This window comes from Neolamprologus multifasciatus, chromosome 18 (assembly GCF_963576455.1).
Source record: "Neolamprologus multifasciatus chromosome 18, fNeoMul1.2, whole genome shotgun sequence".
Taxonomy (NCBI): domain Eukaryota; kingdom Metazoa; phylum Chordata; class Actinopteri; order Cichliformes; family Cichlidae; genus Neolamprologus; species Neolamprologus multifasciatus.
In genome coordinates, this window is record NC_140456.1 from 2,659,823 (window position 1) to 2,683,260 (window position 23,438).

The 23,438-nt window shown below is 42.6% G+C and overlaps 1 protein-coding gene and 1 long non-coding RNA gene across 2 annotated transcripts in view; both read left to right on the forward strand.

Annotated features, from left to right (window-relative positions):
• kcnq3 (potassium voltage-gated channel, KQT-like subfamily, member 3) overlaps positions 1-23,334 on the forward strand; it is a 125,006-nt gene extending 101,672 nt beyond the window's left edge. Inside the window, exons 7-15 of the mRNA XM_085140649.1 lie at positions 269-364; positions 492-586; positions 940-966; positions 8,875-9,074; positions 9,165-9,270; positions 13,026-13,157; positions 13,247-13,342; positions 13,475-13,562; positions 15,392-23,334. Coding sequence (XP_084996775.1) covers positions 269-364; positions 492-586; positions 940-966; positions 8,875-9,074; positions 9,165-9,270; positions 13,026-13,157; positions 13,247-13,342; positions 13,475-13,562; positions 15,392-16,069 — 1,518 coding nt within the window. The 3' untranslated portion in view covers positions 16,070-23,334. The remainder of the gene's footprint in view (positions 1-268; positions 365-491; positions 587-939; positions 967-8,874; positions 9,075-9,164; positions 9,271-13,025; positions 13,158-13,246; positions 13,343-13,474; positions 13,563-15,391) is intronic.
• On the forward strand, positions 973-8,052 carry LOC146496992 (uncharacterized). Its single transcript, XR_014870790.1, has 2 exons — positions 973-4,118; positions 4,183-8,052. It is a non-coding gene; the product is annotated as an uncharacterized LOC146496992 (long non-coding RNA).
• Positions 23,335-23,438: the final 104 nt, after the last annotated feature.

The following is a 23,438-nucleotide window of genomic DNA, read 5'->3' on the forward strand; positions in this document are numbered from 1 at the left end:
TAATCAGTCCCATGGATACAGCTAGCAGAGCACCGCCCTGCACCTCCTTAATGATGGAGGTGCATGTATGTGATACATGAGCAGCCGAGTGAATAAGTACGTGTAAAACATCTGCTTGCGTTGGTCGATGCAGACAAAGGAGGACTTTTGAGCCAAGCTGTGACCTTTTGCTAACCCTCACCAAGATAAAGGCGAGGCGTTAACATTGTGGCGTCCCGCAGCACGACAGGAGCACTGAGCGACGTGTTTTCTGTTTTTATGGCTGCAGGGTATTCTGGGCTCGGGCCTGGCTCTGAAGGTCCAGGAGCAGCACAGACAGAAGCACTTTGAGAAGCGCAGACATCCGGCTGCAGGCCTCATCCAGGTGAGACGCTACCCGACGGCGTCGGCATCTTTCTACGCGGTCCAGCTGAGACTTTCTATGTTTCTGGACTCAGTTAAGCTGAGCGATGTTATAACTCCTGGTTGATCTCCTGTCTTCCCATCTCAAGTCTGCCTGGAGATATTATTCCACCAATCCAATCAGGGAAGACCTTATTGCCACTTGGAGGTTTTACGAAACGGTCATCTCTCTTCCCTGTTTCAGGTAAGTACCACTAAACATAACAGTTACTTTTAAGTTACCTTAAGTTTGCAAACAACATAAAATATGTTGTTTTTTGTTTGGATCTGCAGATTTAACACTAAGTTGATTGACCTGCAGAGTTTTACTCTTAATTTCTTTGAGTAAGAAGCAAAAAAACTCAAATTAAAATTTTCATTAAAGATTAAACATAAAAGACGAATCAGCAGTTTCTGGAACATCAACCAAGAAAAATGCACTCGTTGTGCTTTGATCCTCTTCTGACTTTTAGTCTTTGTCAAAGGATATTTAAATCCTACGTTGCACCTATCATGCAAATACCTGATTTTGATCCTTTCCTCTCTCCCCGCCCACAGGAAGGACACCTTGGAGGTCATGGCGAGGTAGGTCACCGTTTGGTGTCCATGCAGAGACACAGTTAGAGCTGTGCCTAAAGTAAATGCTTTCTGACGGGGCTTTAATTAGCCCCACATGCTGGAGAGACTAATGAACATTTCCTAGAATATCTCACCCCGCGCGCCTTTAAATAGCTTCCTGTATTAATTCACCAGTCGGATAAATCTCGGGGCTAATGGCCGCGGGACGCATGAATTTTGAATGCCCACGCGTCCCTCTGCCTCCACATCAGCTGCTTTAATGACATTTAAGCTGAAACCTATTAGCGAGTCCATTAGTTGTGTTTCAATTATGAGTGACAGTTTAGATCTTGTAATTAGGGCTCAGAAGAGGTCTGTGTGTTTGACTTTTCATTTTTCTCCGTCCTGCTGAGCGACGTTAATGAGTCTCCACATCAAAAAGTGTTGTGAAACTCCGACTGAGGCTTTCGGTTTGGGGAGGAGATGTGTCGCCGCGGTTATCGACATATAATGATGTAATGAGGTAATTTAATCAAAGTCCTGCAAAAGACACGGAAGCAGCACAGACTGACTGAGTGGCATTCGCACATGTGAAGTCAGTGACACCTGTCTGCTCACCTGTCAGTCATAGTCACCTTGGTCTTGGTTGTTTGCATATGGACACAGTATAAAAACAAATCACCGAGTGCACAGGTGAAGAGGTCTCGCCTGCTTTGCACTCGATCCTACCCAAGGCCTCAGTCACGCAGCCATAGAGACCACTCTGCGACCACCATCAACCTCTGGTCACTGGGCAGCTGGTGAGGGGTTTCTGGAAGATGGTGACATTGGCTGCAAAGGCTGCTGCACCACAAACTTCCTTGAGATTGTTTTGGTTGCATTGCTGCATCTGCTTGTGTTTTGCATGCAGTTCTGTTTTTTGGTGCACTTCCATGCAGAATACTAGCAGATGCAGCAATGTGACTTTTCAAAGTAGTTGTAGCAGTACGTCACAACTTTTACTTTGAAGGCGAACATTGTCTGTCTGAGTTTAACCAATCAGCAAGTCGTTGGCGAGTGTTTGCAGACAAGTCTGCAGCTTTCATGCAAACTATAGCTGAGCGCTAGCAACCAAAGCAATCACAGGGACGTTTTCCAAGCAGCACCCTGTGTGCAACTTCAACTAATGACAGCCAGCAACCTCCAGAAGCCTCTCACTGACCAGTCAGTGAGAGGGTGACCAGGGGATACACCTTTCCCCCGAGGACTGGTGGCTCCAAAGGGGGGGGGAACCAAGTTCACTGTGATTGATGCCCAGTGTTGGGGAGTAACGGAATACATGTACCGCCGTTACGTATTTAAAATACAAAATATGAGTAACTGTATTCCGTTACAGTTACCGTTTAAAAAGGTGGTATTTAGAATACAGTTACTTTGTTGAAATAAATGGATTACACGGCGGTACTTCCCTGTTTCATATTGTGGCGGGTCAGGACTGTTTGGGTTTTGTTTGACAGCTATGTTCTGTTGTTCCAGGTGGCAGCGTTACGGTTGCCATGGTTACAGGGTGACGCTCTCTCTCTGCGTGTTTCCTGGGTGAGAGAGCGCCTGTTGTTGTTGTTGTGCTAAGCTAACAGGCAGAATGCTACAGGTATAGCTCTAAAGAATGTAGCATCATGGGCAGTGTAGTCCGTGCTGCAGGGAGAATGGACTGCCATACACGTTATGTGTCTGTGAGCGAGGGAGGGAGAAAGAGGAAAAGTACGAGCTGTCATCGAGCAGAAACGGGAGCTGGAAGCATGTAAATATAATAATAACCACTGCAGCCAAGAAGAGAGCCTGATGAGCCCAGTTGTAAGTAAGCTATTAAGACTCGACTGTACACCGTGTTCGTGTTTTCCTCTGAAACAATAAGTTCTGTTGGAGCAGCCTTTCAACGCCTCTCTCTGTCTCTGCTAGCAAAGTTGACCCAGACAACAAAGTAAAGCTAGTTTTCAGCTACGAGCCGACACAGAACCCACCGTATTAGCCAGAGGTCCCTTTACTACGGTTCGGAGCCGCGGACCTTCAGTAACAGTAATAAATCACAGCAATAGTACATTCATGTAGTTGTAAACAGCATGATAATATATTAAGTAATCCAAAGTATTCAGAATACGTTACTCTCATTGAGTAATGTAACGGAATACGTTACAGAATACATTTTGGGGCATGTAATCTGTAATCTGTAATGGAATACATTTTAAAAGTAACCTTCCAACACTGCTGATGCCTAACTGTGTTTATACTTTTGTAATTGTGCTTAATATAGTCAACATGTAAGCTAGGACTTATACATTAGCATTAAAATGTCCAGAAGTGGAAATGAGAGCCAGTTTTAGTTGAATACACACACACACACACACACACACACACACACACACACACACACACACACACACATATCTAGAGTACATAATCAACTAAAAGTTTGATTTCTTAAACTTAGGAAAAACTTTGATGTCGTCATTCAGTGCTGACAAACACATGTCAGAGCCATTATATGAAATGTGTTGTAGTCTTGCTACACCTGCCATCAGCTGGGGTCAGCAGAGGTGGCGTTACAGGCTCATTACAGCGCGGCGTTCTGCTCCGACGCCTCCCGGCCTCCGTGTCCAACACGCTGGATTAAGTTACTGCTGCTAAAAGCTGAAACGGCTCTGATGCACGGGCTGGTAGAGCAGAGCAGAGAGGTCGGGTCACCTGTTCTTAATGGCGTCTGTTTTACAGGCTGAACCGGAGGGTTGCATTACAACGATTACAGTCATTTTGCTTTTATTTGCAGTATTAAGCGGGAGACATAATTCAGATGAGACGGAGATGTGGAGGGAGAACAAGAGTGGAAAGAAACGAGGGCGCAGACGCTGAGTGATGAAGTCAAACGGAGTGAAAAGAGTTTTAAGAGCCTTTTAGGATCAGCGGCTGGGAAATTAGCACTCTGACATTATCTTGTTGCGCTGAGCGAAGAGGTGGACGGCGGCCAGAAACTACAACAGTGCGACGATGTCGGACAAGAGGCCGATAAGCTACTTAGTGTGTGTGTGTGTGTGCAGAGATATTAGACCTTTTTATCTGAGTTTCCAGTGTTACTGTGTGGCCTTTTTAATACAACACTGACACAGAGTTATATCCCATCTGTGTGTGTGTGTGTGTGTGTGTGCGTGTGTGTGTGTGTGTGTGTGTGTGTGTGTGTGTGAGTGTGTGAGAACGTGTTTCAGAGTGAAGTCAGTTTCATCTTCAGACCTCAGAAACTCACAGTCTGCATGAACACTGCTTTTTTTGTCAGCACTTGGAAGTAACTAACTTTACTTAAATATCTATCAGTTTCAGCAGATGCATAAATCTCCTCCACCACAGTTCAGCTGTAAACTACATCTTTTATGTGACATCTACCGTATTTCCTGGACTACAAAGCGCACCTGAATATTAGCCGCACAAGCTAAAATCAGGGGAAAATCCAGTTTCGTACATACATTAGCCGCACCTGACTAAAAGCTGCAGGTGTTTCAATGTTGACTTATCATATGTAAGAGAATATGCACAAAGGGAATTGTCAGGAAAGAGATGGCTGTTTGGAGACACACCCCTTTTATTAATATTTTGAAAAACAAGTTATGGGTACATATTTGCATAACTTTTTAGGTATATGTACAAGTACGAAACATGTACTGTGCTTCATAAATGAGTAACAAATGTAGCACATAACAATAACCTACAGCACACCAGAAAAATAGATTCGGCCTACCTTTTAGGCTCAGGTGCAGTGACACGGCTTTAACAAGAAGAAACGTCAGTCATTCACCACCATCTTTCTCTTCTTCCTGCACTAAAACCACCAAAGTCCTCTTCTCTGCAAGTGCAACTGCAAGTTTATCGCCGCTCATCATCCACGCGTAGCGCTACTTTGAAGTTTGTTTTTCGCGCTACTTCGTACGGCACTACGTTGCCTGGCGGACGGACATGTGACCAACATACCACTCTTGAACCCCGATCCTTCCGCCAGGCAATGTAGTGCCGTACAACAGCGGCACAAACAAAACAAATCCTCTTACGATATGACAAAAATCATGGACGATCCATAGAAAAGCCGCACCTGACTAAAAGCCGCAGGGTTCAAAGCTTGTGCAAAAAGTAGCGGCTTATAGCCCGACAATTACGGTATGTGGACAAAGAACCTTTTTAACAATTTTAGTTTAAGTCAAAGGACTCGTCAGTGTCAGATATTCACTATTAAAATGTTTACATAACAAATATAAACACATGTGCTTTAAGTATTTAAGACTGTCCCACAATGCTCTTTTTCTTGCCCTGTGACAGCTGACATTAGCTGCACTGTGCCTGCAACCATGAACTGGATGATTGGTGTGTGTCCAGGTAGCTGCTACACTTTAACTTTAGCTTTACTGATTCCAGAGGCAGCAGAAACAAACACAAAGCAAATATTTGAGCCTGAATAATCTCAAAGTCCACGAAAAGAAAAGGGTCAATAAATCCATCAAACTCAGAAACAGACAGGGAATAAACGGGAATGACAACAACAACGAACGGGAAAGGCAGAGCTTTAATGCTCACACAGGAAATGGATATGGGAGGGTGACGAGACAAACAAATGTAAACAACAAGGTAAGGAAGTAAAGAGTTTTGTGTTCAGAGACATTTAATTGACACAGTAGATTAATAAAAAACAAATATCAGAGACTGATCAAGAGAATAGTAACAGAAAAACCTCACACATGAAAAACGAACATGTGTCGGACACTCTCTGCTTTTTTTGAGCTGTTAAAATCAGTAGTTTCACTTTTACCTCCAAGTAAAACGATTCCCACCCCTGTAACCTGGTGTGTTCCCTTTGTTATCCTAACAACCAGGAAATAAGATCCATATTTGCAATAACTGAAATTATCTTTTAATATCGTCCCGCAGCTTTGTGCAGGTATCATGAACCCACATGTGTGTCTTGGGAAGGCAGAGCTGTGGGAGATAAGGAGCATCGTTTCTTTCGCCTGCTGCGCTGCCTCATTTACACAGATCCACGGGATAATCACGTCCCATTTTCTGCTCTTTATTCGGCCGAGGAGCAGTCAGAAAGAGCTTCTCTCTTCCTTTACAGCTTCCTATTCTGCAGCCTCTCAGCGCCGTAATCTGCCGTCCCTATTCTGCCTCGAGGCCACATAGAGGCTCATATTGTGTGTCTGCTGTGGGAGCAAAGTCGCTGAGAACGCTCCACGTTTCACAGGCCTTGTTTGGGCTGTTGTCGGCTCCGGTTACCCCGCCTCTCTCCCTCTTCCAAGGCACAGGAGTCTTATTTTACCCAGGGAGCTCTCGTCTTTGTGCTGCCAAATATTGTCAGCCATTGGACAGTAAAGGAGACCAATCTCCTCTCAGGTCTTTGAGTCTTCCTTCTGCCGGGAGAGCTGCATTGTTACGTTGCAGCAGCAGACCAGGAGAACTTATATTACACAAAAATCACAACAAAACTGATTGTGCAAAGAATTTCATTAGCATGCACTTGGCGACAGTGGGAAGGAAGAACTCCCTTTTATAGGAAGAAACTTCTAGCACATCTTCAAACCTCCAGACTTAGTCAGGGAGGAGCCATCTCCCGAGTAAAATTTGGGGTGTGGGGGAAATGAAGAGAACAGGAATCGAGTGGTGATCAGAAAAATTATATCAGTATTTAAAGTTTAAAAGAATGTGGCTTTAACCCTTTAAAACCGGTCAGAGCAGGCACGCTCTGTTTTGCGTAACTATTTTTAAATCCCGGTAGCTCTGCAACCACGTGAGCTAGCGCAATAATTTTTTTTGCATATGAAACCGGAGGAGTTGTACTTACATCTTATGCCATCAGCTTGTCCTCGGTCACAGTTTCCTTCCACATATAACTTTGCAAAAACTGCATAAAAAGCACTTGCAGCAACACAAACATAATATTCCAGAAACACGCTTTGCCGATCCGATCAGCTGTTCATAACACTTCCTATGTTGGAATAGACGTCAGCGCGAACTATCGCATGTCCGCCATGACCTGCCCGAAACCGGAAGTGACGTCAATTTCGCGGAAATGTAGTTTTTTACCATCAGGGCCTCATGAGCCTATACTGGTGTTTTTAAAAGTTATGTTTGACTTTATGACTTTCTGTGTGGTTTCTGGGATGCTTAGGACTCATATTGCACTGCTGGAAATAGTTTATTTTGATGCATATGCTGCTTTTTTGCAAATTTGCATTATAATATTTATTTTCATTTTTCCTGCAGTATATAAAAATTGGTGTATTTCAAAAATAAAACTATGAAGACACTCAAAATAAATTTCCTGTGGTGGGAAACTATTTTGTGCAACTTTTTTGTATTTACAGTTTTGAGGGATAAGCCTCTTAAATTTCTCTAACTAGAAATATATGTTAAAAAAACAAAAACGATTTTAATTTTTTTGTAGTTTATTGCACTTTTTTGCAATGTATGTAATTACTATGCACTTAATGCAGACATATTATTAAAATCTGGGCTGTAATGGTTGAATTGATGTATAGCAACTTGAAATGCTCCCAAAAATGGCTCCACAGCATGTAAACATATAATATAAGCTCTGGAGGACTTGGTTCTATGGTAGGTCTTAAAGGGTTAATCTGAATATCTTTATTCTTTAATCTCCATAAAGCAGACAAAGTGATCAAAAAGCTTTGCATTGCAACATTTGTGCTAAAAGGTGATCATTGGGTTTCTTCCAATGTCTCTATAATTTCTACCATCTTGACATTACCTTTCATAAAGATAAATATCATCATTGCTCCTCACTACAGTGGCTCTTTCATCCCTTATAGCGATATTCTCAGTGCCTAAACTTTTGGCTGCTTTGCTTCTTGAACGTTCTTCGGTGTCTGATCACCCCCAGCTGGGTGATGTGTAAGACTTTACTTGCTGGTGTTCGGTACTCTATGGTCGTGTCCAAATTCATGGGCTGCATCCTCCTGAGGACCCGGCCTTCGCGGTCTACGTGGGTCGGGTCCTCAGAAGGTCGGGTAGGCCGGAAGTAAACGGCTGTGAAATTGGACGGTCTAGCCTTCTGATTAGCGTCACCGCTGTCTCGGTGGAGTTTAATAAACTCGCCGTCTGCTCCTTGCTGTCTAAAATATAACAGGACACTGGCGTAAACTCTCGACCGTCTCACACTTCTGTTTAATCAGTTTTCTATTTGACGTTTAGTCAGCTGTGTGAAAACCAAGGAGGAAACCACCCGGGGGATTAATAAAGTTTTATTTTATCTAATCTAATAACTTTAATCTCAGCCAAACCAATTTACTCACGAACAAACAAAACACTGAAAAAAGCCCAACAATAATATTTTAGGTTGTCTAAGTGACTTATATATTACGTTTAACCTGAGTTAAACCGGGAGTTGTGCCGTTCTCGGCGGCTTCAGTGACCCTCGAGCTCCCGGCGAGCTGTCGAGCTGGTGGGTAGCAGATGCTCCGAAAACGTCGAAGCACTTTTGCAAATATGCGATATCTTGATAAACCGAGCAGATATTTGATGTTTACACAGCTACTTTCTCGCCTGAAAATATGTTTAAAGTTTATTTTGTGACCCAGAAAGATTAGTATGAGTAATTTTAAAACTTAGTAGCGGCCGCCATTGTTGGAAACTGGAATTGGCTGGGCCGCGCTATGAATTCTGGGATATGGTAGGCCACGAAGGACACACCCGACCCATCCTTCAAATTCGGGGAAAAGGAGGACGCATTTGTCGGCTGCATTCGGAGGAGTCTACGAATTTGGACAGCCTTCAGCGCGTCGCTGTGACGTAATCGGTCTACAAACGCGGCCTCAGGAGGAAGCAGCCCATGAATTTGCACACGACATTCATCACATGCTTTCTCTTGGTCCATACTGTATTGTTTTCTCGTTTGTCCCTCTTCAGCCAGAAACTGAGTTTACTCGAGCGTGTTCGCCTTCCTAATTCAAGACCGTCCGTGGTGGCAGTAAAGAAGCTGACGGGAAACGCAGACTCCATCGAGGAGAGTCCCTCCAAGGAGCCCAAACCTGGTGGCTTCACTAACCGGGAACGCTTCCGCACTGCCTTCCGAATGAAGGCCAACACACTCCGCCAGAGCTCTGAAGGTTTGAAACCAAAGAAGCACGGATTTGTTTTCCATATCGGTCTAATCCTTTTTTTACTAACGCAAAATCCGTAATGTGTTTTTCTCTCAGATGCCGGAGGTGTGGCAGATCCAGCCTTAGAGGAACGGGGTTTCCCCCCTGACATCCTCCTGGAGGAGATGATCCCCACGCTGAAACTGGTCATCAGGGCAGTCAGGTTAGGGTCAAGAACTGGGCTCTGTGGTCCTTTAAAGTCAGAATCAGAAACTTTATTGTCATTGTCACAGGTACAACGAAATTAAGAATGGTCCCCGATCATTGCATCATCCCTAGCAATATCAAAATAGATAGAATACTTAAAATACTAATAAGACGTAACAGTAAAACATTCACATACATGCTTCAGACCGTGCATAGATTAACACAAGAGTGGCGTGATGGACATTTTTTTGTAGCATTCAGATGTGTTGTTGCAGTTGGATAACAGCTGTGTTTGAGTCTATCAGTCCCTGCGCTGATTGCCCTGCACCGTCTGCCTGAGGGCAACAGTTCAAACAGGCAGTGGCCAGGATGTGAGGCGTCTTTTATGATGTTTTGGGCCTTTTTAAAACAGTGGATGTTGTGTAGAACTTCCAGTGTGGGGAGAGGGCAGCCAGTGATCTTTTGGGCGGTGTTAATGATCCCTTGGAGTGCTTTCCTCTGAGCTTCTGTGCAGCTAGTGTACCAAATGCATATGCAGTAGGTTAGAACACTCTCAATGGTGGCTCTGTAGAAGGACACCAGCAGTCTGTGTGATGTTATTCCTCCTGAGAATGGTCCTCAGTCATCGTGTATTACTACATTTAGACCCAATCAATTAGAAAGTATAAATTGATACTGATAAGAAGAGACAAATGTCCTATACTGTGATGTGCAGATGGGTGTTTTGAACAAGGAAATGTTTTCTGGTTGCTTTGTCTTCAGTCAGTGATGTAGACTGACTGTGTCAGGACATTATGACATCACTGTTGGATTGGAGAAAGGAAAATGTTATGAAGTCTCATAAAACCCTGCACAGGTCATCAGTGTGCTAGCTAGCTAGCTAGCTAGATTAGCTCCAAACTTACAGACTGGTCAGTTCTTTTTCACCTGCTAAACAAACCGACAGGACAGAAAACAGAACTTTGTAGTAACAGATTCAAAATGTTTATTTACATCTTAAAATATCAATAACAACTTTTGGTGAGTTTTCTGCACAGTATGATAGTACGATTAGTCCTCGCTGTATGTGCTGTCAGAAAGCTCAACACAGTGAGCCGTGCCAACCACAGAGTGTGGCAGGACTCACACATGCTGACAGTGCATTGGTAAATCTATAGGCCACACAGCTGACATAATGCAGGAATTCAATCTAGTGCAAGGGCCTGCGAGATGAGTGATTAACCCTGTGAAAGTGCTGCTTCCTTCCACTCCATTATATCAGTGTTGAATGGGTTTCTGAATAGGATGCTCAGATCTGGAGGGTTTTAGTTTCAGGACCCAAGACTTTCTGCCAAACACTGGAGCTCGTGCAGCAGCAGTAGCTGACTCTAGGAGGAGATCTGTAGGACAAAAACCGGAGCTCAGTGGGCGGCGGTGATGCAGGACTGAAAGATGCTGGGCGTACTTTAATGCACCGGACAGAAAATGTCACGCACGGTTTCTGTGAAGGGGCATTAATTACACATAACTGACAGATGTTACCTCTGTAACCGTCAGTTTGTGGAGTCCTGTTGTGAAGCTGTTACGTGTTAGCAGCTCCTAATCTGATGTCATAAAGCTCTTTGAGGTAAAGAGGTGTCACTTATATTTAGTTGCTGGGAGAAAGAAATGCTGTATTGTTTTGTTTATTCATCAACTTATCAAGCATACTGCTCCGAACTGTTATTGTGACAAGGAAGAAGAACCTTAAGGTAAAGATCAAAAGAAATGGCTCTTTAATACATGAGGACTCATTTGGATCCAGGAGGTTGTAGTGTTGTTTTTTGGCATTTGAAGGATCCAAAAAGGATCCACTTTAAAGGCTTTCTAGAAATATCCAGCTGGGAGGAGACCCTGGACTAGACTGGAGGAATCATATGGTAATACCTACCTTACTCACAGCTCCAGCTTGACACTGCAGTGATGCTTCAGAGTTTTGCAGATGCCACTTGGAAATAGTATAAAAATCATGATGAGTAAGCAGATAGGTAGGCTACTCTTGAGTAGGGATGGGTATCGTTTAGGTTTTATTCGATACCGGTGCCAAACCGGTACTTTTGAAACGGCGCCGGTGCTTAAACGGTGCTCAAACCGGTGCTTAAAGAATGGAGAACACAAAATTGGTCCAAAAACCTCTCATGTTCAGCTGTTTTTTTGTAAAAAGATAACAATGTTAGCCTTTTCTGCAGCTATGGGGCATATATGGTATCACTCTTGGCTGGAAGCAGCTTAAACAATGGAAAAAACACAAACTTTGTCCAAAAACCTCTCATGTTTAACTGTTTTCCACTTTTTCTTTGGTCATTTTAGCCTTTTTGTCCAGGGTGAAGGGAGTATCTGCCATCAAACAAGAAGACAGCTGCATGTAGCTATGATGGTGTTTGCTAGTTCACCTTACATGCATTAATGTAATAACGTGGTTAGCCTACTCAACGTAAATTACACACGAACAACATTAAGCTACTCACGCAGAGAAGAACGGCTGCTGCTGCATCATCATCCTCATCATTTCTGCTACACTGGCAGGGCTAGGGGCCAGGACTCTCCTCTTCGGGTTTTTGGGGGATGTTGCTAACTCTGGGTCGATAACAGGCACCACACCCGCAGTAGATGTGCTCAGTGTGAGGTCTCGCAGCAAGCTATCAAATACGGCGCATTTCTCGGCTTTTAAAAAAACGCTATGCGTCGCCAGGTGTTTCATCAGATTTGAGGTGTTACCTCCTTTGACAGCATCACAGTATCAGCTTAAAGCACTTGTTGCAGCTGCTGAGTTTGCATCTTTTGCTGTGAAGTACAGCCAGACTTTTGACCGCTTCGCCTTGGGCATTTTTAATCTGTAGCTCTGCTCTAAAAGAACGTACGTACCTGGACCCGCCTACTATCCTCGGAAACGTAAAATGATTGGCTAGAATCTAAAGTGTATCACAGCTCAGGGAATAAAGCACCGAAATGTGCGCTGCTTTTCAGTCTGGTTACTACCGTTTGCGGATACCGGTACCCATCCCTACTCTTGATTGGTTTTGCTATTATTGTTCATTTTGCACCTGTTACAGAAAAGACAAAAGTCACAATGGATGAAGAAGTTGTTTGTGTTTGAGTGAAGCTGTTAAAAGTAACAATTTAACCTTGGAGTGCTTTCAGACTACGAGACTGTTGCACTGTTTTTGTACTTTTTCCTTGGATAACAAATCGTCTCTGGTGTGTTTCTATTCAAGCTTTCAGCTTACTATTTGACTTCGAGCAGAAGCGATGAGGCTTTGGCTTGTTGTTGTTCTCCACAGCCTCTGCACTGGTTCAGTTCCCATAATTAGTGTCTCCCAGTAGATAAGCTGATAGAAACACAGGATCATATATCAATTTTTAGTTTTCCGCCTTAAATCTATTTAATACTAACATGGTGCCCGTACTTGTGCTTAGTAAGTGTGGGCAAAGAAATATGGAGTGAATCTACCAATAATTGATGAGTTTCCGGTGGCCGCTCTTCCCACGGCCATCGGTGGCTCCACTGTGTCGGTGGAAAAGGGGTAAAAGACCGCAGACAAACATTAGGGCCAGTAAATGTAGTGTTGTTTCGATCAGATACGTTAATAATGTTAAGATCTAAACCAGTGAAATGCTTCTCACTTGTTTGATTCTCCCTGTTTCCTGACAAACACGTGTCTATACAATGAAGGTAAGTGTGGTAGCTGACGTTTGTTAACTGCGTCTGATGTTTGAGACGTGTTTTCATTTGAAGTGTTTGTTGCCACACAGGATCATGCAATTCCTCTTGAACAAGAAGCGGTTTAAGGAAACTCTGAGGCCTTATGATGTCAAAGATGTTATCGAGCAGTACTCTGCTGGACACCTGGACATGCTCTGTAGAATTAAATACCTCCAGACGAGGTGAGTTAGTCTTTCACACACGAGGCTGATCAGTTTGAACGAAGCCAATTTTCTCTTTACATGCTCATTTTTTTATTTTTTATTTTAAGGATTGACATGATTCTTGCCCCTGGACCTCCTCTCACCCCAAAACACAAGAAAACTCAGAAAACACCCTTTACTTACCCGCCCAACCAGTCACCCAGGTACTGCTACAGAGCTCTAAAATGTTGTAAAACAATTACAAATGAGTATAAAGGTTAGTTATATATATGTTATTTAGTTTTCGTAACAAATGTCTGTGCAGTCCACATCTACTCGATGTCCCTTTGTTCCAGGCATGAGTCCTACATAGCCAAAGCCCCATCCATGCCAGATGCGGAAGACCAAAGCATGATGGGCAGATTTGTCAGGGTGGAGAGACAGGTAACAACTAAAACGACTAAAGGCAAATATTCTGCCAAGGTGTTCCTTCTCCAAACAAAGTAACTCTTTTTATTGTTTGAGATAAATTGTTTTGTCCGTGTTACCCTTAAGCTTTGTATGTTGAGACATCTGCCGACAATTTAGGGTTTAATGTAATGCCGATAAAATTTGCTAATTTAGAGAAAAACTGTCACGTTGATGAGACCAGAAACACTGGCAGACCTTTTGGAACAGGACACTTAAATTACTGATGACAATAAAACAAAGCACTGAATATGGCAACAAGATGCTTCAGCTGGAGATGACTTTGAACTAGGGCTGCCACGATTACGTCGACTATCAAAATCGTTGACGACTGATTTAATAGTCGACGCGTCGTTTGAAGCTTTGTAAGATCCCAAAAGACGCAGGAATAAGTAGTAGGATTTAAGAGTGTAATAACAGACAGAAGCAGAAGATGGCAGCACTGCATGTACAAGGATGCCAGCTGCTGTTAAACCCCGAAGAAGAAGAAGCTGTGTCCCAGAATTCATAGCGCAGCCCAGCTCAGTTTCCAACAATGGCGGCAGCTAGTTAGTTTTAATATTACTCTTATTATTCTTTCTGGGTCACAAAATAAACGTTTAACATATTTTCAGGCGAGAATGTAGCTGTGTAAACCTCAAATATCTGCTCAGTTTATCAAGACACCACATATTTTCAAAAGCGCTCCGACGTTTTCGGAGACGTCTGTTAGCCACTAGCTCGATAGCTAGCCGGGGGCTAGGCTAACTAGAGCCGTGAGAACACCGGACTCCCGGCTAATCGCTTTCAAACCCACCGCTGTCATGATATATAAGTCACTTAGATAACTTAAAAATGTTATTGTTTGTTTATTTTCAGTATTTTATTTGTTCCTGAGTAAATCGGTTTGGCTGAGATTAAAGTTATAGTTTTTACACAGCTGAATAAACGTCAAGCAGACAGCTGATTATCAGAAGTGTGAGATGCTCGAGAATTTACTCCGGTGTCCTGTTATATTTTAGATAGCAAGGAGTTTATTAAAGTTCACGGAAACAATCTGCAAATTTCATTAAAATTTAATAAACTATCATCTTGTCTTTATTTTTAGTTAGCACATACCTTACACACTTAAAGCTGTAAGCTAATGATAGTTATATAAGAGCAGATGCTGCTGGTGCAATAAGCTGTACTTTTACGTCCAATGGATGATGATCTGATTAGTCGACTAATCGCAAAAATAATCGGTGACTAGTCGACTATCAAAATAATCGTTTGTGGCAGCCCTACTTTGAACAGCAGATCTATTCAACCCATTTGGCCCAACTGTAGCAAATATTACTAATCATGTTATGCGATTACACTTGCAGTTCTTACTTGATGTCAATTCTGCAGCATGCAGTGACTTCTACAGCGAGACAAAAAGAGTCTATAACCTTCACCACCACCGAACTATCATCCGCTGTTTAACACACAAGATAAACTGGACCAGGCTTAAAAAAAGAGACTTTCATGGTTCTGTTCTGCTCGTCTTTCCTGTGCTGAGTGTTTCTCTCCTGCATCTGGAGCATTATCATCATTATTGGTGGTGCAGGGGTTCATAATTAATGTTTTTCTTTAGGAAGATTAAACTGTGAAAACAACAAGTTATCAGTAAAAGAATCAACATGATATTTGATCTCATGTCTGCAAAGGTTTTATCAAACCTTACTAAAAGCGCTGAAGGGGTTACTAACATTTCTTTACATCATACACTTTGGCCAAGGTGATTGGTAAATAAACACACCTGTTATGCGACCCACTGGTTCCACTGTCTCTCTCTCTCTCAGGTGGAGGACATGGAAAAGAAGTTGGACTTCCTGGTGGACATGCACATCCAGCACACTGAGCACCTGCAGGTGGACTCTGCCGGCTCTGCCCGCATGACCCTGGAGACCTGCAATCCTACGGCAAACGGTGAGATCCGACGGGTTTTCCTCAACTACGCCGAGGCGTTCCCACACATGTACCAGGTGCCTGTCAGCAAGGCGAACCCCTATTATGGCCGTGGAAGAGGAGGCAGAGAGGGGGTGGGGTTGGCAGGAGGAGTCGGCATTGCCCCTTCGGTTCATCAACCCCAACCCCCACCTTCAGCAATCATCCCCACTTACGCCGAGCGTCCCACAGTGTTGCCCATCAGCTCCCTGCAGGACTTGTCAATGGGACTGGGTAGGACCACAGGGGGGCAAGGTGGTGACTCACCGCTCTCCATGCTATCGGTTAACCACGAGGAGCTGGAGCGCTCGCCCAGTGGATTCAGCATCTCTGGGGAGCGGGAAGGGGAGAACTTCTCAATGGGGGCCGGTTTGGCGCCCGGGGACCCTGGCTGGACGAGACCCAGGCCGAGCTACCTGGCGGAGGGGGAGACGGACACAGACACAGACCCTTTCACACCAAGCGGGGGCCCCCTGCCTCTCTCCTCCACTGGTGAGGGATTCGGCGATGCTGTGTGGACCATGCCACCCTGAGAGGAAACAAATTCGGCGCAGATATCCACCACTCTGAGTTCAGATATTAAATTCAACCCAAGCCTCTAAACCCAAGCCCTGGGTCAAAGCCACCGCTGTGGACTGAACGTCTGGGGAGGTTAAGTTGGATCTTATCCGAGATAATCGACCTTCAGAGGCCACCGCAGATCTCATCACGCCGTCCGCGGTCCAGTCAGAGAGCCATGGCACTGAGACTGCCCAGAAAAAAAAAAAAGACAAAGGGAAACCACACCGTTTGTAAAGTAAAACTCTGTACAGCGCACTCTTCGCAAAAGTTTAGCTGACATAAAAAAAGAACAATAATATACATACTATATACACCCAAAAGCTTTATTGCTGCAAAGCCAACCGCACTGCATGTAACGCATGCGATTTTTAGTGTAGTCACTGCAAAGTTCAGGATATCAGGAAAAGGAAAAAGAGAGCGAATGGTTACGTATACTTGCTATGCCATTTTGTAACACTTATTTTTTTATATGAATACATTTTCATTGTTTTTGCATGGTTTGCATGATAATGCACCACTGTAGGAGTTGATTAGAAGGTGATCCTGGAACCAAAAGTCTCCTGTCTTTAGTTGTTTGGTGAGTGTGTGTGTGTGTGTGTGTGTGTGTGTGTGTGTGTGTGTGTGTTAGAGAAGAGAGAGAGACTTTGGTAATAAAACCATGGCTCGTTTGCTGGCAGTCATGTTTCACCGTTTCTACTTTTCTCACGTTGCTCTGTAAGGTCTCTGAGGATCAATTCTGTCCAGAAACCAGATTTGTTTTCTGGTCTCAGTGTTTTGTTTTCACGCCACTGTGCTCAAATTGTGTGTCACCACTTTGTGTGAACTGACTATCCACTTGAAAATTTGACTGCGTTTGAAACACTAAATCTGCTGCTTTGTTGGCACATGAATTCAGGGATATAAACCACCTGTGAAGTTCGGCTTCTGCTTGATTAGTATTCAGAGCGAAACTTCAATGCAAAAATAGTGGCTTAAATTTCCAGCACTAAAAAGATAAAAAAACGATTCCTACATAAAGGGAGGCACAATATGTCTGTCCCAGTACTCACACTTGTGGCCTTGAAGTAACACAATCTGTTCTTGATGCACATTTCTCCAAAGTTAAGTTTGTAAGTATTTCTGTGCTCAGCTTTTCCAGGGAAAAAACAGCCTTTTTGGAGTAATACTGCATAAATTCAGTTTTTAAGAACTTGGATCGCCTGTAGTTTAAAACTTATCAAATGAGAAGAGCTACTCAAAATGAAGATGAATAGGCTCACTTGATTTTCTAATGTTTCGTTATTAATAACTTTTTCATTGTTATCAAAAAATTGATCAATGGCGGGCCCTTTGTTTCTGGGGATTAGCCTAATGTTGGCTAACGCTAGGTTGCTAACACAGACAAATTGCTAGCTAAATATTATCTGGAGTGTATAAGGTAAGCTCGTTCAGGAGGTAATCCTGGTGCTAGGTTGGCTACTCATTTTAAATTGCTTTGTAGCTGATGCCAGATTCATGCAGTGTAGCTAGGTTATAGTTAACCAGTTATCCTTTAGCTTTCTTGCTAACATATTCTTCTTTGTGTGGTGGTGTATAGTGTTTTGGTAAGGTACCGTCTCAAATCGATCATTCCCAGTCAGACCATTGGCAGAAATGATCTTTGAATATGACTATGATCGCTGCATTGTATGAACACTCATAAGGATAAATTCTTGTACAGTTACGATGACAATTTAGCAGTAAACACCACTTAGCAAGCTAGCTAGTCCAGCTATCTCCTGCTCAGACTGAGAGTCTGAGTTTCAGAAGAGCATTGTTGGGTGGTCCATCTCTTTTTTTACAAAGCTAGTGTGGCTACCGTTTATTGCGAGAAGTGTCACACGTTTCAAATTCAATTTTTTCATTGTTATGGGTGTGGGCCTGCTGACTTTCACTTTCAGCTCTCACAATGCCAGGACATTACAGAAGACACTGCGCGTTTTATTATGTTCAAATACTAAGCACTACTGTTTGAGTGAAAACTACTGTTAACTAAATCAGTGAAGAATAAAGGGGATTCAGAGCATCGCATTTTACAGGGAATCACAAAAAAAGCCAAACACATTCCTACCGAGCATCTGACACAGGAATAATTAAAGGTGAGATCTGGTCTGTTTTATTTATATAACACCAATTTTGTTAGGTAAAAAAAGGGTTTGAGACATAGGTGCTGAGTGTTAGTGCAAGTTCAATCAGTTGATTGAGTTCAAGACAAAATTGAGTAGCACGTCAAATTAAGCTCGTATAGCTAACATTAACTTTCTACAGTACTAGAAAAGAGTGATTAACGGCAAGGGAAGTTAACTATAGCCACGCTGCATGTGTCTGGCATTTTAGCTTTGATGTTATTCTGCTCTCACAGTAATACGATGGGCTTGTAGCTGCAGTAGATGATATACAGTTCATACAATAGTGCAACAGAACAGTGAGGGACAGGCTCGCTGCTGTTTTGACCGATGCCACAAACAGAAGCTATAGCATGCTAAATACACTTCATGGTTTTCTAGATTTTACTCACTAAAAAAAACTTTCTTTTTGTTTTTGGATTGTCTTACTTCTATTAGCCCCTCAGATCATAATAGTAAGATGGTGGTTGGTTGGTGTACTTTCCTGTAAATCAGCTGAGCCATATATAGTATTTGCAGGAGCGATGGTGTACTTGTGTATCTAAGATCCAACAATACTGGAAATTCACCAAATAAATGTGCATTAGGATACTCGTGATGACGTGTGGTTACTGGGACAGTCTTCAGATTCCTTTTTAAAATGTTCACTTATTTTAAAGTTGCTTTAAAAAAAGAAAAGAAAAAAAACAAGCAATAATGAAATATTAGCCATGTTGCATCGAAATAAACCACAACAAATTCGAGGCAGTCATGTTCCCAGGTGTTGGATAACGCCGTTTTGTCAGATGCCGCATCTGTGTCTTTCATTTGGCAGAATTGGTCACCAAGAAATAAACCAACCCAGCTTAAAGACCTATAGAGCCCAACAGAAGAGGTGTCAGATTACAGGTTTATTAACCAGCGATTGCAGTTCACTAAGGTAACCCCTATCAGGCCCCTAAGGTAAGTTTAGGTTCAAATAACAGCTTGACTCCAGCTACAAAAAGCTCTGATATGGGTTCAGATGTGCTTCTTTACACTACAAATCATCTCCTGTGAAAAACGGTGAGTTTGACATATCAGCATCCCATCAAACAGCACTAGTGAAAGACACGTACACGGTTTTAACGTTATTTAGTGTTCTGGGAATCAGAACAGTCAGGAAAATTCTGTAGCTGTGTTTTGTTTCTTAAATACGAATTAAGTAAAGCAAACAATAATTTCCACTGAATTTTAGGTGCGATTTCTACTGCAAAGCTCCAATAAATCCAGTATGGTAGCTAAAAACTGAAAGTTGTAACTCTGTATGCAGTAGCTCAGAGAACAATAAGGACACCGCCTAAAATTAGCAAACTGAATTTAGCTTTTCTACACTCCAATTAATCATTTCAATTTTAGTTTGAATTATTGCAACTTTTAACCTGCTGTATAGTTCAGTGCTGTGTTGTGAGCAACTCGAATGTCTAGTTACAAACACAGAAAACCTCAAACTGAAAAGAGAAATAAAGGTACGTGAAGGCGGAGCTTCCTGTTACTGATCAACAGGTATTTTTTAAACGAAAACACCACAAAGCCAGACCTGACCACCTACTGCAAATAAAAAGCTTTACAGACGACCACGTATAGGCCTAAACTGCATTTATTACCTTAGACTTAGGACGACACTGATATTGAATGTAATATCTCACAATATGTACACACATGAATTATTATTAATACACAGTTATAGCATGTTCAGGCACCTTCACAGTAAATTGACAGAGGAGACTTCCACACCAGGCTTCAACTCTACAATTCGTTGCTTTGTTTACTTTTACTGTTTCTGACCTAAAAATCATGACTAATGAACTTATCTTGCATTAATTATTTTTAACATTAACTTTTAACTTCGTTAAATGGATAAAGTTTTGGTTTAGTATCCGTGATGACCAGCCAGATCATTTCTGTGTTGAACTGTGGTTGAACACAGATAGATAAAACACATTTAAGATGATGTTTGGAGGCTGCAGGCTCCTCTGACTGGTTTGTGTGAATCTCTACAGCAAAGAGGGCAAAGTTGGAGCAATTACAGTTTGTTTGTTGTAATATCTCAGTTTAATGAGATGAAACGTCACCCACTGGAAGCTTAGCTTTTTGGCCTCCGCCATGTTGGTTTTTTGGAGGCAGAAGTGGCCATATTTGAGGTGGATGTTATCAGCTAAGGCCAACAAACTTGGTTAGACCTCCCTCACACAGGTCTAGACACCTGTTGTCAACCGTCTGGCAACCACTACTTGCTGTTGCTTGGTGAAATCGGTCACACAGATGTACCTACTGCTACACCAAAAGGTTGGACGACCAAGGGTTTGGTGAGTGTAGGAGCCATTTTTGGGTTAATACCATATGTGGTCGGCGGCACGGTGGTTAGCACTGTTGCCGCACAGCAAGAAGGTCTTGAGTTCAATTCCAACATCAGGCCGGGGTCTTTCTGTGTGGAGTTTGCATGTTCTCCCTGTGTTTGCGTGGGTTCCCTCCGGGTACTCCGGCTTCCTCCCACCGTCCAAAGACATGCAGCTTGTGGGGATAGGTTAATTGGATAATCCAAATTGTCACTAGGTGTGAATGTGCGAGGGAATGTGAGCGCAAATGGTTGTCCTTCCCTGTGTGTTGGCCCTGCAACAGACTGGCGACCTGTCCAGGGTGTACCCCGCCTCTCGCCCTATGACAGCTGAGATAGGCTCCAGCGCCCCCCGCGACCCTGAAAAGGATAAGCGGAAGCGAATGGATGGATGGACCTTATCTGGTCGCTAGAGGGCACGTTTTTCTGTTTTGTTCATGTAAAGGTATTTAAGGTAGACGCACGTAATCGCCGTCAGGTGTGTCATTAATTGTAAGAAGGCAAACAGTTTGTGACCGCTGCGCTGTTATGTTAAGATGATATGGGAATAAAGACCAAAAAGGACAAGATAAGTACTGCTGGCGTTATTGGACTGTTTACTTAATTCATACATATCAGTGACATCGCGTTACTCCCCCGTTAACGACCACCTCAGTGGCTTCAAGCGTAGGCTTAGTCTCTATAGTGAGTGTTTGCAGACAAGTTGGCATTCACTGGTTTCTTTGTGTACACTGAGAGTAGCGGCACCAAAACCCAGTTGGTGTTGGTAAATCTGACTCTTAGACTGTAAAGGTGCATTGCACAGGCATGGATTTCTGCTAATGAGTGCTAGTAACTAGAATAATAAAACCTCAGTTTCACTCCCCAAAACTGAAGCACAAACCTCTTGGATGTCTTTACTTCATAGTAAACTGAAACCCTGAAGACTCCAACAGCACAAAGAGAGTCCTCAGATCCAGTTCAGTGACTCCAGTTAGCGGTGGTCACGTAAATTTTAAATCTTAGAAAAATCTTCGAAAGTATAAATTAAATGCATCTATTTGGAGCCGACCTCAGCTAGAGGACCAACTGCTGGTTTGGTTTTAGTAAAACGTCTCAGCAGGTAGGTTAAAAGAAGCCTGGTGTGGATCCAGCTACCATCTGTGAAATTAGCCAGGTGAACCAAACCCTTATGATTATTATTATCTATTTAGTGTATCGTTAGAGTTGCTGTTATCCTCTAATCCTTAAATTAAAGTCATTAAACTATATATTATATGAACACAGGCATCAGACGTCACCACATATAGATGTAAAAATGATGACAATATCCCTGCAGACGTTCATTCATTGTGCCTCTGAAGCAAGAAGCAACATTCAGAATGACTCCACGCCGTCATTCTTTATTTAGTGTTTCAGCGTCACTTCATCTCCACCGAACACAGCACACGAGATTTTTGAATGTCAGCTGTTTCCTTCTGTAGTGCTTCGTCTTTTCTTAAAACCAGCTCAGAGTGCGGTCCTGCTTTTGTAAAATGCCGTTTTGTAGTTTTTGTGGTGCTTTTTGGCTCATTTACAGATTCAGCATGGTTTCAGCTGCACAGAAATTTTGTAATGGTTCACTTCTGCTTTCTTCGTTATATCTAAAGTTCATTCGTCTTGTTCTGTTGAGGTTTGATCGGTCTCGCTCCAAGCCTGTGCTTTTGTTGCCTTGCACAGTTTAATTTACATAAACGATTCTGTGAGTTAGTGACACTGCTTCCGTTTGAAACTAAAAACTACAAATGGCTTCCTTTCTAAATTTACAGACACCAATCAGTTTAAGAATGTCTCACTGGGAACACATAACGACAGCATTGGTACATTTATAGTTTCATGGCAAATTACTGTTAATATGAACTTTTTGTTATTTTTGTAAAAATTTGTCAAAACAGAAAAAAAATTGTCTTCCAGGACGCTGAAGTATGCTGTGAAAGTGATGCTAGCAAAAGCAGTTAACAGTAAAATGGAAATATGTCAGATTACACACGAAAAACCTGAAGTTCTTCTCAGGAATTCACAAAATTTCAAATACAGTGGAACCCCGACTTACGAATACCCCATTTAACGAAAAATTCAAGTTACGAAGGCGCTTAACGGCAATATTTCTGCCCGTGTTACGGCAAAATGCCCGCGTAACAAAGTCCGTTGGCTCTGATTGGCTGAGCCCAGAATGCCTGCAATGCCTTCCGAATCATGTGACAACCCCCTTGGCTTTCGTACTTGCGCTTCGCTGTTCCACTTGAACGACGCCTATCGTTCACTCAAATTTTCGACTTGCGAAAGACCTTCGGGAACGAATTAATTTCGTAAGTCGGGGTTCCACGGTATTCAACTTGCTAAAGCCGCTGTTTATATCAAGCATGGTGACAATATCACAGACGTTGCAGTTTAACAAGTCGTTTTGTCTACTGTTACATTTATGTTGTTTCCTTAAAACCAATAAATCTCCCATACGTGAGATGATTTTAACGACTTCTGAAACAAGGTTAGCTAAATTTCCCGAGAACCAAATCAGAACCGTTTTTATTTAAATAAAATACGTGACTGAATGACTTGTTAAGGACCAGTGTGAGCTGACCAAAGCCATCTTCAGTATCCATAACCAACTTGCTAGCATTACTTTTCACAGTAATACTAATAATAATAATAACTTTATTTATAAAGCGCTTTCAAACAAAGTGCTGTACAGCTATTTGAAACTAAAAAGATGGAGTAAGTAAAATAAATCCACGTTACGTGAATTGAAGACGTCTTGCGTGTTTGAAACGATGTCTGAACATGATACTGTGTTGCTGTTTTGTAGTGAAGGGTTTGTCCTGT